This window comes from Peromyscus maniculatus, chromosome 10 (genome assembly GCF_049852395.1).
Source record: "Peromyscus maniculatus bairdii isolate BWxNUB_F1_BW_parent chromosome 10, HU_Pman_BW_mat_3.1, whole genome shotgun sequence".
Classification (NCBI taxonomy): Eukaryota; Metazoa; Chordata; class Mammalia; order Rodentia; family Cricetidae; genus Peromyscus; species Peromyscus maniculatus.
The window spans coordinates 25,151,233-25,169,412 of NC_134861.1; the positions used below are offsets into that span (position 1 = coordinate 25,151,233).

The window sequence follows — 18,180 nt, forward strand, 5'->3', positions numbered from 1 at the left end:
TTAGAGTTTTAGAGATTCAGTCCATTATCATCGTGATGGGGAGCATGGTAGCATGCAGGCAGATGTGGTGCTGAAACAGCTGAGAGCCCTACATCCTGCAGGCAAGAGGAAGTCAACTAGGATGCTGGGCAGGATCCTGAGCACAGGAAACCTCAAAGCCTGCCCCACAGTGACACACTTCCTCCAACAAGGCCATACCCACTCCAGCAAAGTCACACCTCCTAATAGTACCACTCCTTGTGAGATTATGGGGGCCAATTACATTCAAAATACCACAATAATTCTCCCTCAATATATGGAAATTAAACATTTTACAATTACATATGGGTTAAAAAACAAGCCTAGAGGTAAATCTGAAAATATTGTTTATAAAACTAATAAGTTTCAGAAGAAAGAAATATAAGACCCATTCAGATGCACAAATTTGTAAAGAATACATAGAGAAGACTAGAATACGCCAGCCCAAAATACACCATTTTAGCATAAAGATAAATGAGCTAAAGGTAGAGAGTTCTTTACTTTTGTTTGCAAGGCATAAGTTTACAAATACAAAAGAGACTCTTTGACCATGGAGAACAAAGGTTAACCACAACACAACTTTACGACGACCCTCATGTCTGAGGATGCTACCAGAGGAATCTGTACTACCAGGCTTTACTGCCAACCTCCACCTTTCATTTATTGGCCTTCCCACAAATTGCCATCTCTAGTACTCAAAACCATCGAGTCCTTTATCTTCTCACTAATCAAACATGCACAGTTCCTTGCTGGAATTCAAAGTGACCTCTCTGAGAACTACTTGTTTCTCTCACATATATGTGAATGCACAAAGCATAAACATCTGCTTGCTTTTCCTGTGTTAATCCATCTTGTTACAGGGGTCCATTCCTACTACAGAACTCACGAGAAATGGATATTTCCTCTCCAACACAGAAAAGCAATGACTGCTATTCTACATAGCACTTTTTCTTTGCTGTTTATTTCTCAATTTCATATCCATGGCCTCCTCACTTAGTTGAAAATCTCAATCTATAACATAAACTTGTTAAGCGTTATGAAAGAGGAAAATAAGTTTTGTTTCCTAAGACAAAACTGGTTTAGAATGTATGGATGCATGTTGTAGAATATTATTTTTAGGTGTGTTATTTTTGTTTATGTTGCATTTGTTTAACTCTGTGAAGCTGTGTTACTGTGCCTGTCTAAAACACCTGATGGTCTAATAAAAAGCTGAACAGTCAATAGCAAGACACAAAAAGGATAGGAGGAGCTGGCAGGCAGAGAGAATATACAGAGGGAGAAATCTGGGAGGAGAGATCTAGAAATGAGAGGGGAAGGAGGAGGACTCCAGGGGCCACCCACCCAGCCTCACAGCAAGCCACGGAGTAAGAGTAAGATTTACAGAAGTAAGGGAATGGGAAAAGCCCAGAGGCAAAAGGTAGAAGGGATAAATTAAAGTTAAGGGAAGCTGGCTAGAAACTAAGCCAAGCTAAGGCCAGGCGTTCATAATTAACATTAAGCCTCTGTGTGAGATTTATTTGGGAGCTGGGTGGCGGGCCCCCAAAAAGAACCAAAGAACAAACAACAACAGACGCAGAAGCCCTGGCTTTCTGCACAGTGTACCGCCTACAGGGCCCCTACAAGGTAGCTAGCTCACCTGTGCTACCCAGGGCATATCCTACAATTGACTGCGACTACTGCTCAGCATACACTACCTCTCACTGCCGTTATCACACCCCCCTCAAATTCCTTTTGTATGCACACATAGTTTAGTTGACACTTTACTGTACTTAGCTGTAAAAGTCACTGCCCACTTGTTTTCATACCCCTTAGATGCACTGCCAATATCAACAGGGACCTGAGAACAGGAAGCCAGCAGGATCCGCATACAAAGCCCAGGTTCTTTTGTCACCTGTCCCACTAGAGCTGTCCCAGGTTTATTTGGGTGTTGTTGTCGTTGTTGTTGATTTGTTTTGTTTTGTCAACTTGATACAAGCTACAATGACCTGATAAGAGAAAGCTCAGCTGAGAAAATGCCCCATCGGATGTCCTCTGGCACCTGCACTCACATGTACATAACTATACACAAGTACATATAATTAAAAACAATAAAACAGGTTTTTTAAAAATATCAATAATAGATGTGTCTAAGTAATTAGATCCTTAGCAAGACATGACAGTTCAGTGGTGAGAAAAAGCATTAAAAATCCATAATGAGCCAGGCTTGGTGGTGCACACACACCTCTAGTCCCAGAACTCAAAAGGCAGAGAGGTGGATCTCTAACAAGAGTGTGAGGGCAGCCTAGTTTATATACCAAGGCTGTCTCAACAAACAAACAAAAAACCCATAATGAGGACAGACAGCTCGTCAGTTAGGAGCACATATTGCTCTTTCAAAGAGCCCAGCACCCACATGGTAGCTCACAGCTGCTGGTTTAAGTAATAAGCAGTGCTGTTATCGTGTGATAAAGGTCACAAGGCACGACCAAACCCAGCATCAGAGCTTTACTGGGAGGAGCGGGGGACAGAAGAGAGCATGGACAGGCCTGTTGGAAAGACACACGAGGAGGATAAGGGAGAGAGGGGGAGGAGACAGCAGCAGAGAAGGGAAGAGTCTGTGACCAGCTTTTTAAGATTTCCCCACACATGCACATGTGGGCTTACAGAGCTATGTCACACATGCACAGACTGCATGACCGCACTGCGCACGGATAACATAAGACGTAAGACCCCTTGCTTGGCTACTGAACCACGCATGTGCAGTCATGCAGCTGGAGGAGGGGCAGAATCCTAACAACAGCCATCTGTAATTCCAGTTCCAGGGGCTCCAACACCTCCTTGACTTCCAAGGATACCAGGTGCACAGTACACATATAGGCATGCAGGAAAAATACTCACAGATATATAATAAAATAAATCTGAAAAGAATTTTAATAAACAAATCCATCATGATTTACTGGGATAAACACAATGTTCCCTAGGAAGAGTTTGCTGTGAGCATCCTAAAAATACTTTTTGATGTTTGCTGACATCATTGCCCCTTCTCCAAAGCTGACTATCTGAGCCACCAGAATAAGGAGAACCACACTTTTTACTGATAATGAGACAGTCCACCCCCTCTTCTATCACCCACACAAAAGTTCTCCTGTACAAGGAAAGATCCTTATCTATCTATTTATCCATCTATCTATCTGTCTATCTATCTATTTCTCTCTCTGAAACAACGTTTCATGTAGCCCAGGCTGGTCTTGAATTTGTTATTTAGTTGAGGATAAGTTTCAACTGATCTTCCCACCTCTCCCTTCCAGGCATGTGACACCTGGCTTTTGAATGACAGGATTCTGATGCCCTCAGAAGAGTGAGTGGCAAACCTCACCTCTGGATACCCAGTTTCCATTTCAAATTCTAATCTGGGATCTCTTTAACTTGTAGCAGGACCTCTTATATTGCTGACTGAATGGCATCTACGCTGGGATACACACCACAACCAAAAGCAGTGCCGGGAGGAGAGACTTCAGCTTGCAGCTCTTCCTCACTAAGGTTAGCTGAGGCAGGAGCTGAAGCAGAGACCACGGAGGAACACTGCTTACTGGCTTGCTCCCCCATGGCCTGCTCAGCCTACTTCCTTTTATATCCCAGACCCATCTGCCCAGGGTCGGCACTGCCCACACTGGTCTGGGCCCTTCCACATCAATCATTAATCAGGAAAATACCCACAGACTTGCCATAGGCCAATGCAATTGAGGCATGTTCTCAACTGAAGATCCTCTTCCCAGATGACTTTAAAAACTTAGTGAAAAACAATGGACCTCTACTCAGTCACCATTTGATACAAGTATCCCCCCAATTTTTTTTTTCTTTTGGTTTTTCAAGACAAGGTTTCTCTGTGTCATAGCCCTGGCTGTCCTAGAACTCGCTCTGTAGATCAGGCAGGCCTCAAACTCACAGAGATGCACCTGCCTCTGCCTCCCGAGTGCTGGGATTAAAGGCGTGCACCACCACACCCGGCAAGTGTCCCCAAATTTCATCTTCAAGGACAGAGAGATGGTAGGCAAAGTGCTTGCCACACAGGTGTAAACCAGGTTCAAATCAACAGAACCCAGTAAAGTGTGGTGAGCAGGAGCAAAGGCCTGAGAATTCTTGGGAGCTCACAGGAGTGAGAGACCCTGTCTCAAACAAGGTAGAAGGCCAGGACCAACACCAGAGATTGTTCTCTAGTCTCCATACATGTGCCATGGTATACACACACACACACACACACACACACACACACACACACACACGATATAAACACAAATGAAAATAAAATTTAAAAATTTAGAACCAACAAGATAGTTCAGTGGGTAAAAGCCATACCATGTACACCCCCAAAAAACAATTTTTTTGAGACAAGGTTTCTTTATGTAGCCCTAGCTGTCCTGGAATTCACTTTGTAGACCAGGCTGGCCTCTGCCTCCTGAGTGCTGGGATTAAAGGAGTGTGCCACCACCTCCCAGCCTCAAAAAGATAATTATAAGAATTGTTTTATATTTAGTGTATGTACACTCCCTCATGCATGTGTGGAGGTCAGAGAGTAACTTGCAGGAATTTAGTTCTCTCCTTACACTATGTGGGTCTCAAGGATCAAACTCAGGTCATCAGGCTTGGTGACAAGCACCATTACCTACTGAACCATCTCACTAGCCCAAAAGTCCAACCTAAATGTTGCTATAATCTACAACTAATTTATTAGGCTTTTTATTTCGCTTTCAATTCTTATCATTTGCATACACTTTCATGTCTTCTAGTACACTATGGACTCTTTGTTAAATACATGGTATTATACTGGTCTTTATATACCCCCAACATACACTATTATAGATTACATATGCAGTGTCCCAACAAAAGGCTTTTTCCCAACTGTGGGCACTATTAAGAAGGGAAAGGGTGCTAGAAAGATGGTTAGATCGTTAAGAACATGTACTACTCTTCCAGAGAACCGGAGTTCAGTTCCCAATCCATGTCAGTCAGCTAACAACCACTGTAACTCCAGCTCCAGGGTGACCCGATGTCTCTAGCATCTGTGGGCACCTGCACACATGTGCACATACCCATTCACACAGAGATACACATATACATATAATTAAATATAAAATAAATTATTTTAAAAGAGAGTAAGTCCTAAGGACACTAATCTCATCAAGTATTTCATGAGTTCATAGCTAAATGGGCTATGAAGACATGAGACAAGCCGGGCAGTGGTGGCGCACGCCTTTAATCCCAGCACTCGGGAGGCAGAGCCAGGCAGATCTCTGTGAGTTCGAGGCCAGCCTGGGCTACCAAGTGAGTTCCAGGAGAGGCACAAAGCTACACAGAGAAAGAAACCCTGTCTCAAAAAAAAAAAAAAAAAAAAAAAAAAAAGACATGAGACGGGGGCTGGAGAGATGGCTCAGCTGTTAAGAAAACTGGCTATTATTTCAGAGGACCTGGGTTCAAGTCCCAAAACCCACATGTAATTATCTGCATCTCCAGTTCCAAGGGATCTGACCCCTTATACACACATACATACAGGCAAAACACGAATGCACATAAAATAAATTTAAAAAATAAAAAGATGTGAGACAGGGTTAGAGGAGTAGGTCACTTGAGCCATGCCTCTGCAGAGTGTATCTTGTCCTCACTCTCAGCCTCCTGTCCAACACAAGATGAGCAATTATGCTACACTATATGTTCCCGTCACTGTGACATTCGGTCTTGTATCAAACCTGAAAGCAACCAAGCTGAAAACTCTGAAACCCTCTGCCCAAACAAACTGTCTTTCCTTGTTTGTCTCAGGTATTTCATCACAGTGATGTAGTGAGTCTTTCTCTGTCCCACCAGCCAGTTCCCAAATCACTACATGGAGACTTATTATTGAGTATAAAAGCTCGGCTGACAGCTTAGGCTTGTTCCTAACCAGCTCTTACAACTTAAATTAACCCATTTATATTAATCTATGTGCTGCCCTGAGGCTTGTTTACCTCATATGTTGTCCACCCTGCCTTCCTGCTTCCTCTGTGTCTCCTCCCATCTCCATCCTTCTTCTTCTCAGAGTCCTCTATGCCTAGAAATCCTGCCTAGCTATTGGCTGTTCAGCTTTTTATTAACCCAAACAGAGTGACACTTCTTCAGAGTGTACAAAAAAATTATTCCACACAGTGACAGAAATTTACTAACACACTTAGCACAATATTTTGCATACAAGAATGAATGAAGCCGGGCGGTGGTGGAACATTCCCAGCACTCAGGAGGCAGAGCCAGGTGGATCTCTGTGAGTTCGAGGCCAGCCTGGTCTACAGAGTGAGTTCCAGGACAGGCGCAAAGCTACACTGGGAAACCCTGTCTCAAAAAACCTAAAAAAAGAATGAATGAGATACCTCATATTTTGTTCTGTCACATGATTAAAAGGAATACTCCAATTCTGAACCATACACCATTCAGTTTATGAATCTCACATCAAAGAAAATTAATAACTAAATCTAATCAAACAGAATGTTGAAGGAACTTTCACTTTATTAATGAAAAAAAAGTGCTATCTTCTGTTTTCAACTCCACTAGTCAGACCAGCTTTCTAATCTTACTACTCTGAATATCTAAAAGGACAGCTTAGGGGCTGGAGAGATGGCTCAGCAGTTAAGAGCACTGACTGTTCTTCCAGAGGTTCTCAGTTCAATTCCCAGCACCCACATGGCAGCTCACACCTGCTGTAACTCCAGTTCCAGAGGATCAGAAACCCTCACACAGACGAACACGCAGGCAAAACACTAATGGACATAAAATAAAACTTTAAAAAAAGAACAGCTTAATAGAAAAAACTTTCTATCTGCTTCAGCAAAATCCCAAGGCTAGATATCTTGAAAGCAATTGCTGTCTTCCACATTACCCAAGTCTAATTACGGAACATTGCATTAGCATTATATTAAATTACACGGTTATTCAACAAAATGATTTATAATTTTAGTCATTCTAAAACTAATTCACAGTTAACCTAGATATCATGAAAAATAAAGCCAACTGTAATTCTACGAATTTGATTCTAACTTTTTTCCTCCAGACAGGTGTCTGTACTCAGGTGATCTCTCCTAAAGGTGATGTCATATCTCTGGCCAGCAGCTAAGGTGATTTGTTTTTGTTTTCTTCCTTGAATCAAGGTCTCATATAGCCCAAGCTATCCCTGAATTAGCTACACAGCTGAGGGTAACTCTGTGTCTCCATCTCCCAATTGTTAGAATTATAGCTGTAGGCAACCATATTCACTACAAGATAGTTTTCTTCTTCTTCACTCACATTTAATTTTGTTTGTGCATGTGCTGTGGAACAATACACTATGGATATGTGTTGTTAATAGAAAGCAGTAGCCAGGCAGGAAGTACAGGCAGGACAACCTAATAAGGATGCTGGGATGGAGAAGGGCAGAGTCAGAGGAGTCATCAGAAGAGACAGAGAAAGCAAGACATGCTGGAGGACAGGTAAAGCCACAAACCACATGGCAATACATAGATTGATAAAAATGGGTTAACTTAAGTTGTAAAAGCTAGTTAGTAATAAGCCTGAGCTATCAGCCAAGCATTTGTAGTTAATATATGCTTCAGTGTGTTTATTTGGAAGCTGCTGGAAGGACAGAAACTTCCACCTACATTCATGCACACACATGTGGAGGTCAGAGGACAATTTACAGGAATGGGTTCTACAGATTAATTCAGGTCAACAGGTTTTGCAGCAAATGTCTTTACTTGATCTGCCTGACATTGTTCTTTGATACAGGGTTGCATGTATCCAGGATGGCCTTGGACTTACTATGTAGCCAAAGATGACCTTGAACTTCACCTGCTACCTCCTCCCAAGTACTATGATGCTGGAATTATAGTGTGAGCCACTGAGCGAGCTCTAAGCTCCAAATGAACATTTCTGCCAACTGGGACATTTAAGGGTAGGAAGTCTCCAAAAATAATTACAAAATAAAAGAATCTTCCTTCCCCCTTCATTTTCAGAACTACTACAGTACTGTCAACAGCCTCTGGGCTTCTTTGGGAGAGAGAATACTTGATTTGTGCTGTGTATAACTCAAGAACGTAAGTTAGTACTTGTGTCTTTTTAAGTTTATTTCATTTTATGTGCCTGAGTGTACTGGCTGAATTAAAAAGATCATTAAAGAACTAGAAAAAGCTGGGCCTGGTGGCTCGTGCCTTCTAGGGGCTGGGTCAGGAAGGTTGCAATTTTGAGACCAGTTTTAAGATCTTATCTTAAAACAATAATAAAATAATAGTAATAATAATAATAACAACTGCCAGGCAGTGGTAGCACACACCTTTAATCTAATACTCAGGAGGCAGAGGCAGGCAGATTCTGAGTTCAAGGCCAGCCTGGTCTACAGAGTGAGTTCCAGGACAGACAGACAGGGCTACAGGGAAACCTGTGTGTGCACGAGGCAGAAGAGTACGACACAGGATGGGACTAAGAGAAATTACTAATTTCTATACTACTAATTCAGTGACAAGCAGGGCAGGCACGAGAGGTGTTTATAGGCCTTGGGTCAGAGCACATCCTCCAACACTCCAAAAAAAAAAAAAATGAGCCGGGCGGTGGTGGCGCACGCCTTTAATCCCAGCACTTGGGAGGCAGAGGCAGGCGGATCTCTGTGAGTTCGAGGCCAGCCTGGACTACCAAGCGAGTTCCAGGAAAGGCGCAAAGCTACACAGAGAAACCCTGTCTTGAAAAACCACAAAAAAAAAAAAAAAAAAAAAAAAAAAAAAGGCCTCAAAAGTTTGACAAGGATAGGAAAACATACAACCTGGGAGTTCTGAGGGTGTACTCAGTAGTGGAGCATGCCCACTGCACATGCAGGAGACCGTGGGGTTTAGAGCATTAGATACATGTATCTAATTTTCTTCTTTGTAGCTGCTAAGAAAGCTGCTTCTTCATTGTGGAAAAAAATCTAAAAGAAACAGAACTGCGGGCACAGGGACTACCTTACAGTCTCTGTAATGACAGAACAGAGCCAAATTCCACTGTACAGAAACGTGTAAAACCATCCTATGACAGACCAAACTGGGTCTGTGCTCAGTAAGAGAAACAGGAGAGAGCAGCAGACGCGCAGCACGGTGAGAAGCCGGGCCCTCAAGCTGGTGCGTGCCCCGTGGGTCACACCAGGTAACCGCAGGTGCAGGGCCAGCCTGGGACACAACGAAGTCCTGCCTCAAGAAAAAAGTAGGGTCTTCTACTCGGAACAGGCAAAGCAGGATTCCCATTAACAGCAGAACGGGTAACATGGTGAGGCATTTTCAAACACTAAGATTCTCAGCAGGCTCTAGGCATTTTTTTCTTTTTTTTTTTTTTTCACAAAAAGGCCAGACATGAATATTTTAGACTTTGCCATCCAGTCTCTGTTCTAAGTGCCCAATTCTGCCCTGGGAGGGCAAAAATGAGACAATTTATCACACTGACGTCTGACGTTCATATTGTTTTTTATGGGTCACAGTTTGTAAACATTAAAAATATAGAAAAGCATCTCTCTAACCCTATTACTGACTTTAAGAGACCTAAAAAGATTATTAGAGATCTGGCAGGATGGCTCAGTGGTTAAGGGAACTTGCTCTTCTAGAGGTCATGAGTTTGATTCCTGCACCCACACGGTGGCTCACATCCATCTGTAACTCCAGTTTTAGGGGATATGGCGCCATCTCCTGGCTCCTGAGGGCACACATGTGGCACACATACATACAATCAGGCAAAACATTCAAACATGTAAGTAAATGTTGCCGGGTGTGGTGGCGTAGGCCTTTAATCCCAGCACTAAGGAGGCAGAGGCAGGAGGATTTGTGAGTTTGAGGTCAGCCTGGTCTATAGAACAAGTTCCAGGACAGCCAGAGCTACACAGAGAATCCCTGTCTTGAAAAAACCAGGGGAAAAAAACTATAGAAAATCAGGAAAGATAGCCAAGCAAGGAAGGAAGGGAGGATGGGAAGAAAGAGAAAGAGAGAGAGGAGAGAAAGAGGGAGGGAGAGGAAGAGAGAGCATGACAAAGACTGAAAAAATATACCTTTCAAAAGCATCCCTGGTAACATACTTCTTCCAACTAGGCCCCAAATTATCAAGCGTTCCCACCGCCTCTGGGCAGGCCATCAGACGAAGGTGCAAGCCTTTAGAGCATGGTCTTAGGAGGATATGGTGGTTAGAATGGAAATGGCCTCCACAGGCTCACAAATTTGAATACTTGGTCATGAGGGAGTGGCACTATCTGGAAGGATGACCATGTTAGAGGGGATGTGTCACTGGGAGTGGACTTCGAGGTTTAAAAAAAAAAAAGAAGAAGAAAAAAAAGCCCATTCTGGGCCCAAAGTCTCTATCTTCCTGCTGCCTATGGATCCTGATGTAGAACTCTCAGCTACTTCTCAAAAATTCCTTGGATTTTGTTGTTGTTATTTTGGTGGTGGTATTTTTTTTTTCCTGTTCCAGAAACAAGTATCATAGAAGCCAGGCTGTAGTCAAGGATAACCTTGATCTCCCAATCCCCCTCCTACCTCCCCAGTTCTAGGACTACAGACATGTACAAGCACTATGCCTGGCTATACAAAATTGTCTGTAATTCTTTTTGTTAAATAAAGGAATTAGTTGAAACAATTGCTGTTTAATTTTTGGATTTGTCTAGCTCATGTGTATGAATGTTTTGCCTGGGTGTATGCATGTGTATACCACTTGGTGTCCTGGAGGACAGAAGGACCTCTGACCCCTAAAACTTCAGTTACAGATGGTTGTGCGTCACCATTTGAGTGCTGGGAATCAAACTTGAATCTTCTTGAAGAGCAACAAGAGCTCTTTGTTTGTTTGTTTCTTTTTATTTTTCAAGACAGGGTTTCCTGTGTAGCCCTAGCTGTTCTAGAACTCACTCTGTAGACCAGGGTGGCCTCAAACTCACAGAGATGCACTTGCCTCGGCCTCCTGAAAGCTGGGATTAAAGTCGTGTGCTACCACCACCCAGCTCCCCACTTTAATTAAATTCTACTACATTAATTTATCCATCTGTATGTGGGCATGTACTTGCCATCCATGTACTTGTGAAGGCATGCACTACCACCACTCAGATCACAATAAGAGTTCTTAACCAATGAGTCATCTCTATAGTCCCATTGAAACATTTTTATTAAAAAATCATTTCTAATTTCAAAATACCAAGCCAAATGTTTATATTTCTTTTTGTACACAAAATTCTTACTGTTGAATAGCCAGCAAAAGCATTTTTCCAACTAGAACATTCCAGAAAAAGAAAACATTTAAACATTGTGGATTCCTGCAGCATATTAGCAAACCAATATTCCACTGCCACCTACCGTAGAAAAATAAAACTACAGCTTATAGCTAAAACCTAAAAGTATGCTCTCTTCTATTTATGAGCCCATATTTAGCTCAGGATGTTGGGTTATGCCAACCCTCAAGAGACAGATGCAAGAGAATCACTGCAAGTTCAAGGCCTGCCTGGGTTACCCAGTGAATCCCAGGATAGCTTGCTTTAATAAGAATGAAACCCGCCGGGCGGTGGTGGCGCACGCCTTTAATCCCAGCACTCGGGAGGCAGAGCCAGGCGGATCTCTGTGAGTTCGAGGCCAGCCTGGGCTACCAAGTGAGCTCCAGGAAAGGCGCAAAGCTACGCAGAGAAACCCTGTCTCGAAAAAAACCAAAAAAAAAAAAAAAAAAAAAAGAATGAAACCCACTGGATGATGGTGGCACACACCTTTAATCCCAGCACTCGGGAGGCAGAAACAGACCAATCTCTAAGTTTGAGGCCAGCCTCGTCTACAAAGAGAGTTCCAGGGCAGCCAGAGCTATTACACAGAGAAACTCTGTCTCAAAAACAAAACAAAAAAACAGAGACCCTATCTCAAATAATGTACTCACACATTTTTAAAATTTATTTTTATTTTACATGCATTGGTGTTTTGTTTGCATGTATGTCTGTGTAAGGGTGTCAGGTCCCCTAGAACTGAAGTTACAGAAAGTTGTAAGCTGCCATGTGGGTGCTAAGAATTGAACCCAGATCCTCTGGAAGAACAGTCAGTGCTCTTAACTGCTGAGCCATCTCACACATTCGTTATTGATGTTTTATTTTATTATCCAAACCATACAGTAACAGAAAAAGTCTTTCTACTGTAACAGGGCCCCAGACCTTAGCACAACTGACTCCATGATGGAAGTGTCTTTCAGGCTGTAAAACTCAGCACATAGACAGCACCACCCACCAATAAATAAAAACAAAGACCTAATCCATCACAGTCCCTAGTTCTGGGCAAGTCTCTAAATGTACTAACCTTGCTTTTTGGCTTCTGTAGTTCTGGCTAAGTGTTCTTGTTAACTGAAGTATATTAATCCAGGAGATGGCTTTTGTGTTTTAGGGGAGATAAGCTTAGGATGTAATTAGGAATTTAGAATGTGAACCTTATGTGATGAGACTTTGCATAATAAAATATAACTTTTGTTATACTAACTACGAGTACTTCTTGCTTGCAACATAGAAGCAGGCAGAATTCTGTGAGTTTGAGGCCAGTCTGGTCTACAGAATGAGTTCCAAGACAGCCAGGGCTACACAGAGAAACCCTGTCTTAAAAACGAAATAACTTTCTATTAGCTTAAACCCATAAGGCTACCCAGGAAACCCATTCTTCTCCGGTGAATACCCCACAACACTGCATTACACATCAAATGCAAACTCTTTTTGCAAATAACAAAACTCATTTAATGTTAAAAAAAAAAAAAAAAAAAAAAAAAAAAAACATTCTAGAGAGGAACCAGGGCCAGCGAGAGGGCTAAGTTGGTAAAGCCTTGCCAAATGAGCTTGAGAACCTAATTTCCGTCACCAGCGCCCACATAAAAGCGCCCTGGAATTGGGGCTACCGGCACCCAGCGCCGAGGAGTGCTAGAGCACCAGGCTCAGGGCCCTAGGGGAGCAGTCGGGGGGGGGGGGCGACAGGGGGAGGACACAGGGAGCCGGAAGTGCGGGCTCAAGCAGCTGGCGCACTTCCAAGCCGAATTCCAGTCCGGCCTTTGACTCCCTGCGTGCGCATGCGCACACACTCCTACTGGCGCACTGCGCTCACACAACCGTGACTCAGCCAGTTCAGCCCTCTAGGGTGGTGAGAAAAAAAGACAGCTGAGCCTGTCGGTGCCAGGTTGTAATCGCTGTTCAGGGAGGCAACTTTAAAAAGCAGAACAACTTAGCAGTGGGTGAGATTTTTCAATCCACAGCGCGCCAAAGAAAAATTATCGCGATATCTGGGAAGGCATCCACGCTCTGCGGTAAGATGGCAACACCAGAGACTGTGATTCCTGAAAAACTGAGCCACAAAAAATACAGGGCTGCCCTGAGGAAGGAGAAACGCAAGAAACGTCGGCAGAATATGGCTCGGCTGAGAGACCTCGCAGCCCCACCGGAAGAGGAGGAGGAGGAGGTTTCTACTGAGGAACAACTGAAAGAGAAATTGTTGGAGCTGGAGCGACAAAAACTCCACGAAGAGTGGCTGCTGAGGGAGGAGAAGGCACAAGAAGAATTCAGAATAAAGAAGAAAAAAGAAGAAGCCGCTAGAAAACAGAGGGAAGAACAGGAGAGGCGGATAAAGTTGGAATGGGAAGAACAACAGAAAAAACAGAGAGAGGAGGAGGAGCAGAAGCTCCAAGAGAAGAGGGAACGAGAGGAAGCGGTGCAGAAAATGCTGGACCAGGCTGAAAACGATGGCACCTGGCAGAACCCAGAGCCGCCCCGGGAACTGCGCCTGGAGAGATCCCGAGCCAGCTGCCCCTTCTACAGTAAAACGGGAGCGTGCCGCTTTGGAAACAGGTGCTCACGGAAACACGACTTCCCCACGTCCAGCCCCACCCTTCTTGTGAAGAGCATGTTTACAACATTTGGGATGGAGCAGTGCAGGAGGGACGACTATGACTCCGACGCCAGCCTGGAGTACAGCGAGGAGGAGACCTACCAGCAGTTCCTGGACTTCTACCATGATGTGCTGCCCGAGTTCAAGAACGTGGGGAAGGTGATTCAGTTCAAGGTGAGCTGCAACTTGGAGCCTCATCTGCGGGGCAATGTGTATGTTCAGTACCAGTCGGAAGAAGAATGCCAGGCAGCCCTCTCTCTCTTTAATGGAAGATGGTACGCGGGACGACAGCTTCAGTGTGAATTCTGCCCAGTGACCCGGTGGAAAATTGCAATTTGTGGGTTATTTGAAATGCAAAAGTGTCCAAAAGGAAAGCACTGCAACTTTCTTCATGTGTTCAGAAATCCCAACAATGAATTTAGAGAAGCTAACAGAGACATCCACCTGTCTCCAGCTTGGACTGGCTTCTCTGGTAAAAACTCAGACAAGAAGGAGAGGAAGGACCACCATGAGGAATACTATGGCAAGGCAAGGACTGCCCACTCTAGTCCACACCACTCCTCCAAGAGAAACAGGGAGTCAGAGAGGAAGAGTACTCACAGGAAGAAATCTCACAAACAGGAAACAAGGGGTCATGAGAGGCACAGTTCAAGAAGAGGAAGAGAAGAGGACGACAGTCCAGGCCCACAAAGCCAGAGCCACAGATCCTGAGCCAGGCTGAGACAGCATCACTTGGGCCCTAGAACCTGGGACCAGGCAACAACAAAACTCCACTACAGAATTAAAAACCCAACCCAGTCTCTTTCAGACACCCCAAGATATTCAAAACAAAACTGATTACAAAGGAAAGGCATGGTGACGCCATCTAATTCCCAACCAAGTGACAATCTTGTGGCTTTAACAGAACCAGGTATTCATTGTTCCTTAGTCTTTTGCTGTTATAATTCTTAGTTTAATGTTATTGGTGTTATTTCCCATACAGTTTAAACTAGCATTCATATGTTGAGTTTTCTTGTGATAATCAAGATTACATTAAACTGTGATGTTTTATTATACTTACTAGTATATTAACATTATTTTTATAGCCTTTGAATATGTTTTACTAAAAAAGAGCACATAGGAGTACACAACACTAATGTCCCTTGTTTTTAGACAGGTTCTCACTATGTAACCCTGGCTGGCCTGGAACTTGCTATGTAAACTAGACTGGCTTTGAACTCCCAAAGATCTGCCTGCCTCTACCTGTCAGCTGCTGCTGGGATCACAGGAATGTACCACCACCTCATCTAAGAGTAATTTTTTTTGTTTGTTTGTTTGTTTGTTTGTTTGAAACTAGGTTTCTCTGTGTAGATTTGGATGTCCTGGAACTCACAATGTAGCCCAGGCTGGCCTCAAACTCACAGAGATCCACCTCCCTCTGCCTCCAGAGTGCTGGGATTAAAGGCGTGTGTCTTTTTTCTTCATTTTTCTTTGTTTGGAGGCTTAGGGGGGAGTGTGTGTCTGTGTGTGTCTGTGTCTGTGTGTGCTTGTCTGAGTGCTTTAACCTGTGAGCCATCTTTCCAGCTCATAATGATCTTTTTTAATCCAATCTCAAGTCTTGAGAACAAGTTAGTGAAATTTTTAGGTATCTACCAAGTAACCAACTTCTAAACATAATTTACACATATTACTTCCAAATACTAACATGGTAAATTTAAGAACAGATGTTTAAGTATTGAGAGCTGCTGGTAGTGCAAGTCCGTGAGAGTGTACAGCAGTGACAGCTAGAGTTCAGAAGGCCAACCGATCAGAACTAAGGGTTCTATTAGAGGAAACCATCACGCAAGGCGTTATGGAATTACTGCCTTTTGAATGAACTGGCTGTCTCTTGTTGTAAACTTCTTGTGCAATAACAGCTATGATTCTCCCCATTTACCGTGCATCTCCATGTTATGTGTACACGTGATCTCACGACTGCATCTCAATCTTGGGCACAACTTTCCCTATACATTTGGGGTAATTGGACAACTGTCCCCAGCTGCGTTTATTTTTCATTAACATGTATCTGGCCAGGGCCATTCTCCAGACAAAAGTATTTCAGCAAAGATACCTTTTTCCAAGGACAAAACTGCACACAGGTAAACATTAGCTCATAATTCAGCTAAGATACCTTTTTCCAAGGACAAAACTGCACACAGGTAAACATTAGCTCATCATTCAGCTAAGATACCTTTTTCCAAGGACAAAACTGCACACAGGTAAACATTAGCTCATCTCACTCACAGATAGAGAAAAGAACCACTAACAATTAAATCCTCAACTCCTTACCTTCACCCTGGGTTATTTACACAAGACCCTAACTTAAGAGATTTACTGCTCACATACCTGGGATGATGTTTTAGCCCCTTGCTAGTTACTGAGTTAAGGCAGTTACTTCCCACTGACCCCAGGAGATCAAGGCCAGGCAGGTGATAGGTGCCAAGCTTCTTTCTTGTGCAAATTAAGTTCTTATTCCTCCTCAGCCAGGTGCTATTCCTAGATTTTCTCCTCAGCAATTACTCTGAATGAAAGTGCTGTTACTAACCAAATACTGCATGCTCTGACATCGGTTGCTTGGCCACCTAGCATATGTCCCCCTCCCTATCAGAAAGCAGCTGCAGCCGGGATGAGCGGAAAAAGCGGCACCAAAGACAGTTTACTTTCTTGTGACTTACTGACCACTAACATTCTATCTAGTCATTTCTAGATTATAGTTTGAGCACATAAATTCCCTAATTGATCTTAGCCTTCAGTTGACCTTACCAGAGAGCTCCCCTTCAGTCACTCCCCTTTTGGGTTGTAATTGGAAGCTGACATTTATTGCTTTATGTGTGGGTCCTTATCACCTCTCTCTGCGACCCTGAAAACTTCAAGCCTCACACTGCATTGCTTTACCAAAGAACTACTGTGTGGGTATACTTACTGGTTCTCTGAGAGCACTGGGAATAGGATGGATGGAGAAGAGCAAAGATGAGGATGGAGATGGAAAGAACTAAGTAGAATGATGAGAGAACAGCAGAAGGAACTGAGAGCAGGAGGGACAGAGAGGAGCTAAGTAAGAGAGCAGAAAAGAAACTGTGTAGATAGAATTGACTGAGAAGAATAAAGTGAATGGACTAAAGAACTCAATGTTCTTAGGTTCACTGAATGTCCCTCAGATTAGAATCCTCAGCTGGTTGGTAGACTCTTCCGCAGACCCTGGGAGCAAACAATATAGGCTGGACCTATTGTTTGCATTATTTAAGGTAAGGGTTAGCATCTTTATGTAAATGTTCAGATGTTAAATACTTTAGGCTTTTAATGCCAAATAGTATCTGTCACAGCCACTGTTATTATATTGGCAACAGCTGCTACAGATAAGCAAATGAATGAGCAGTGGCCATGTTATAGCAAAGCTTTATTTGTCAAAACAAGAACAATGGAGAATGTAACTGAGTTGCAGCACACTTGCCTAGCATAGCCATGACCATGGGTTTAATAACTCATGGTACTACCAAACAAAGCTGTAAGAACAATAGGAATGGGCATGTGGTGAGGAGCATGGGGGCATCAGGCCAGATTAGTCCTACAGCCATAATCTGCCACCCCTGACTTATTTTCTGTTCTCCCCACACAGAAATTGTACTTTCACATTGCCCAAGCTAGCTCTAAACTAAGCTCACAAGTCTCCTGTCTCAGCCTCTCAGGAGTTAGGACTACAGGCATATGCCACTGTGCCCAACTCTGGTTACCTTCTCAATGCAGCTGGCACATTTAAGCACTATCCATTCATTCAGATGTTCTATGAATGTCTACTAAGTACCTATCACATGCCTGAAGAAATAAGTGTTAAAGAGGGAAAATAATAAAATTCTGCCTTCTTTACACATGTACACACTAGTAAGGATATTATAAAAATTCAGATAGTATTATTAATTCTTCATACCAAATTATAAATGTGAGCTGAAAAAGTTAGACAATGTGCTGTGACTGGTGGTACACACCTTTAATCCCAGAACTCTCTGTAGATCCGAGGCCAGTTTGATCTACATAGTGAGTTCCAGGCACACAGTGACACCCTGTTTCAAAAAACCAATAAATACAGGCTGGAGAGATGGCCCACTGGTTAAGAGCACTAACCCACATACCATGACTACTTTATTAATTTCACAATTCTTTGGGCACTATCCAGAAATCAAATATAGTGTGGGGCCAGCAAGATAGTTCACTGGTTAAATGTGCGTGCAGCCAAACCTGAAGATGGAAATTTGATCCCTGGAACCTATGTGGTGGAAGGAGAAAA

General features: G+C 43.2%; 1 protein-coding gene across 2 annotated transcripts in view; it reads right to left on the reverse strand.

Moving 5' to 3' along the window:
• The window catches only part of Commd1 (copper metabolism domain containing 1), a 124,015-nt gene that overhangs the window by 98,299 nt on the left and 7,536 nt on the right, over nucleotides 1-18,180 (reverse strand). The window contains exon 1 of one of the 2 annotated variants that reach the window (XM_076546116.1): nucleotides 13,983-14,847. The exons of the other annotated variant lie outside the window; for it this stretch is intronic. Coding sequence (XP_076402231.1) covers nucleotides 13,983-14,078 — 96 coding nt within the window. The 5' untranslated portion in view covers nucleotides 14,079-14,847. Of the gene's footprint in view, nucleotides 1-13,982; nucleotides 14,848-18,180 lie in introns of those variants that run through there. 2 annotated transcript variants of the gene reach the window in all.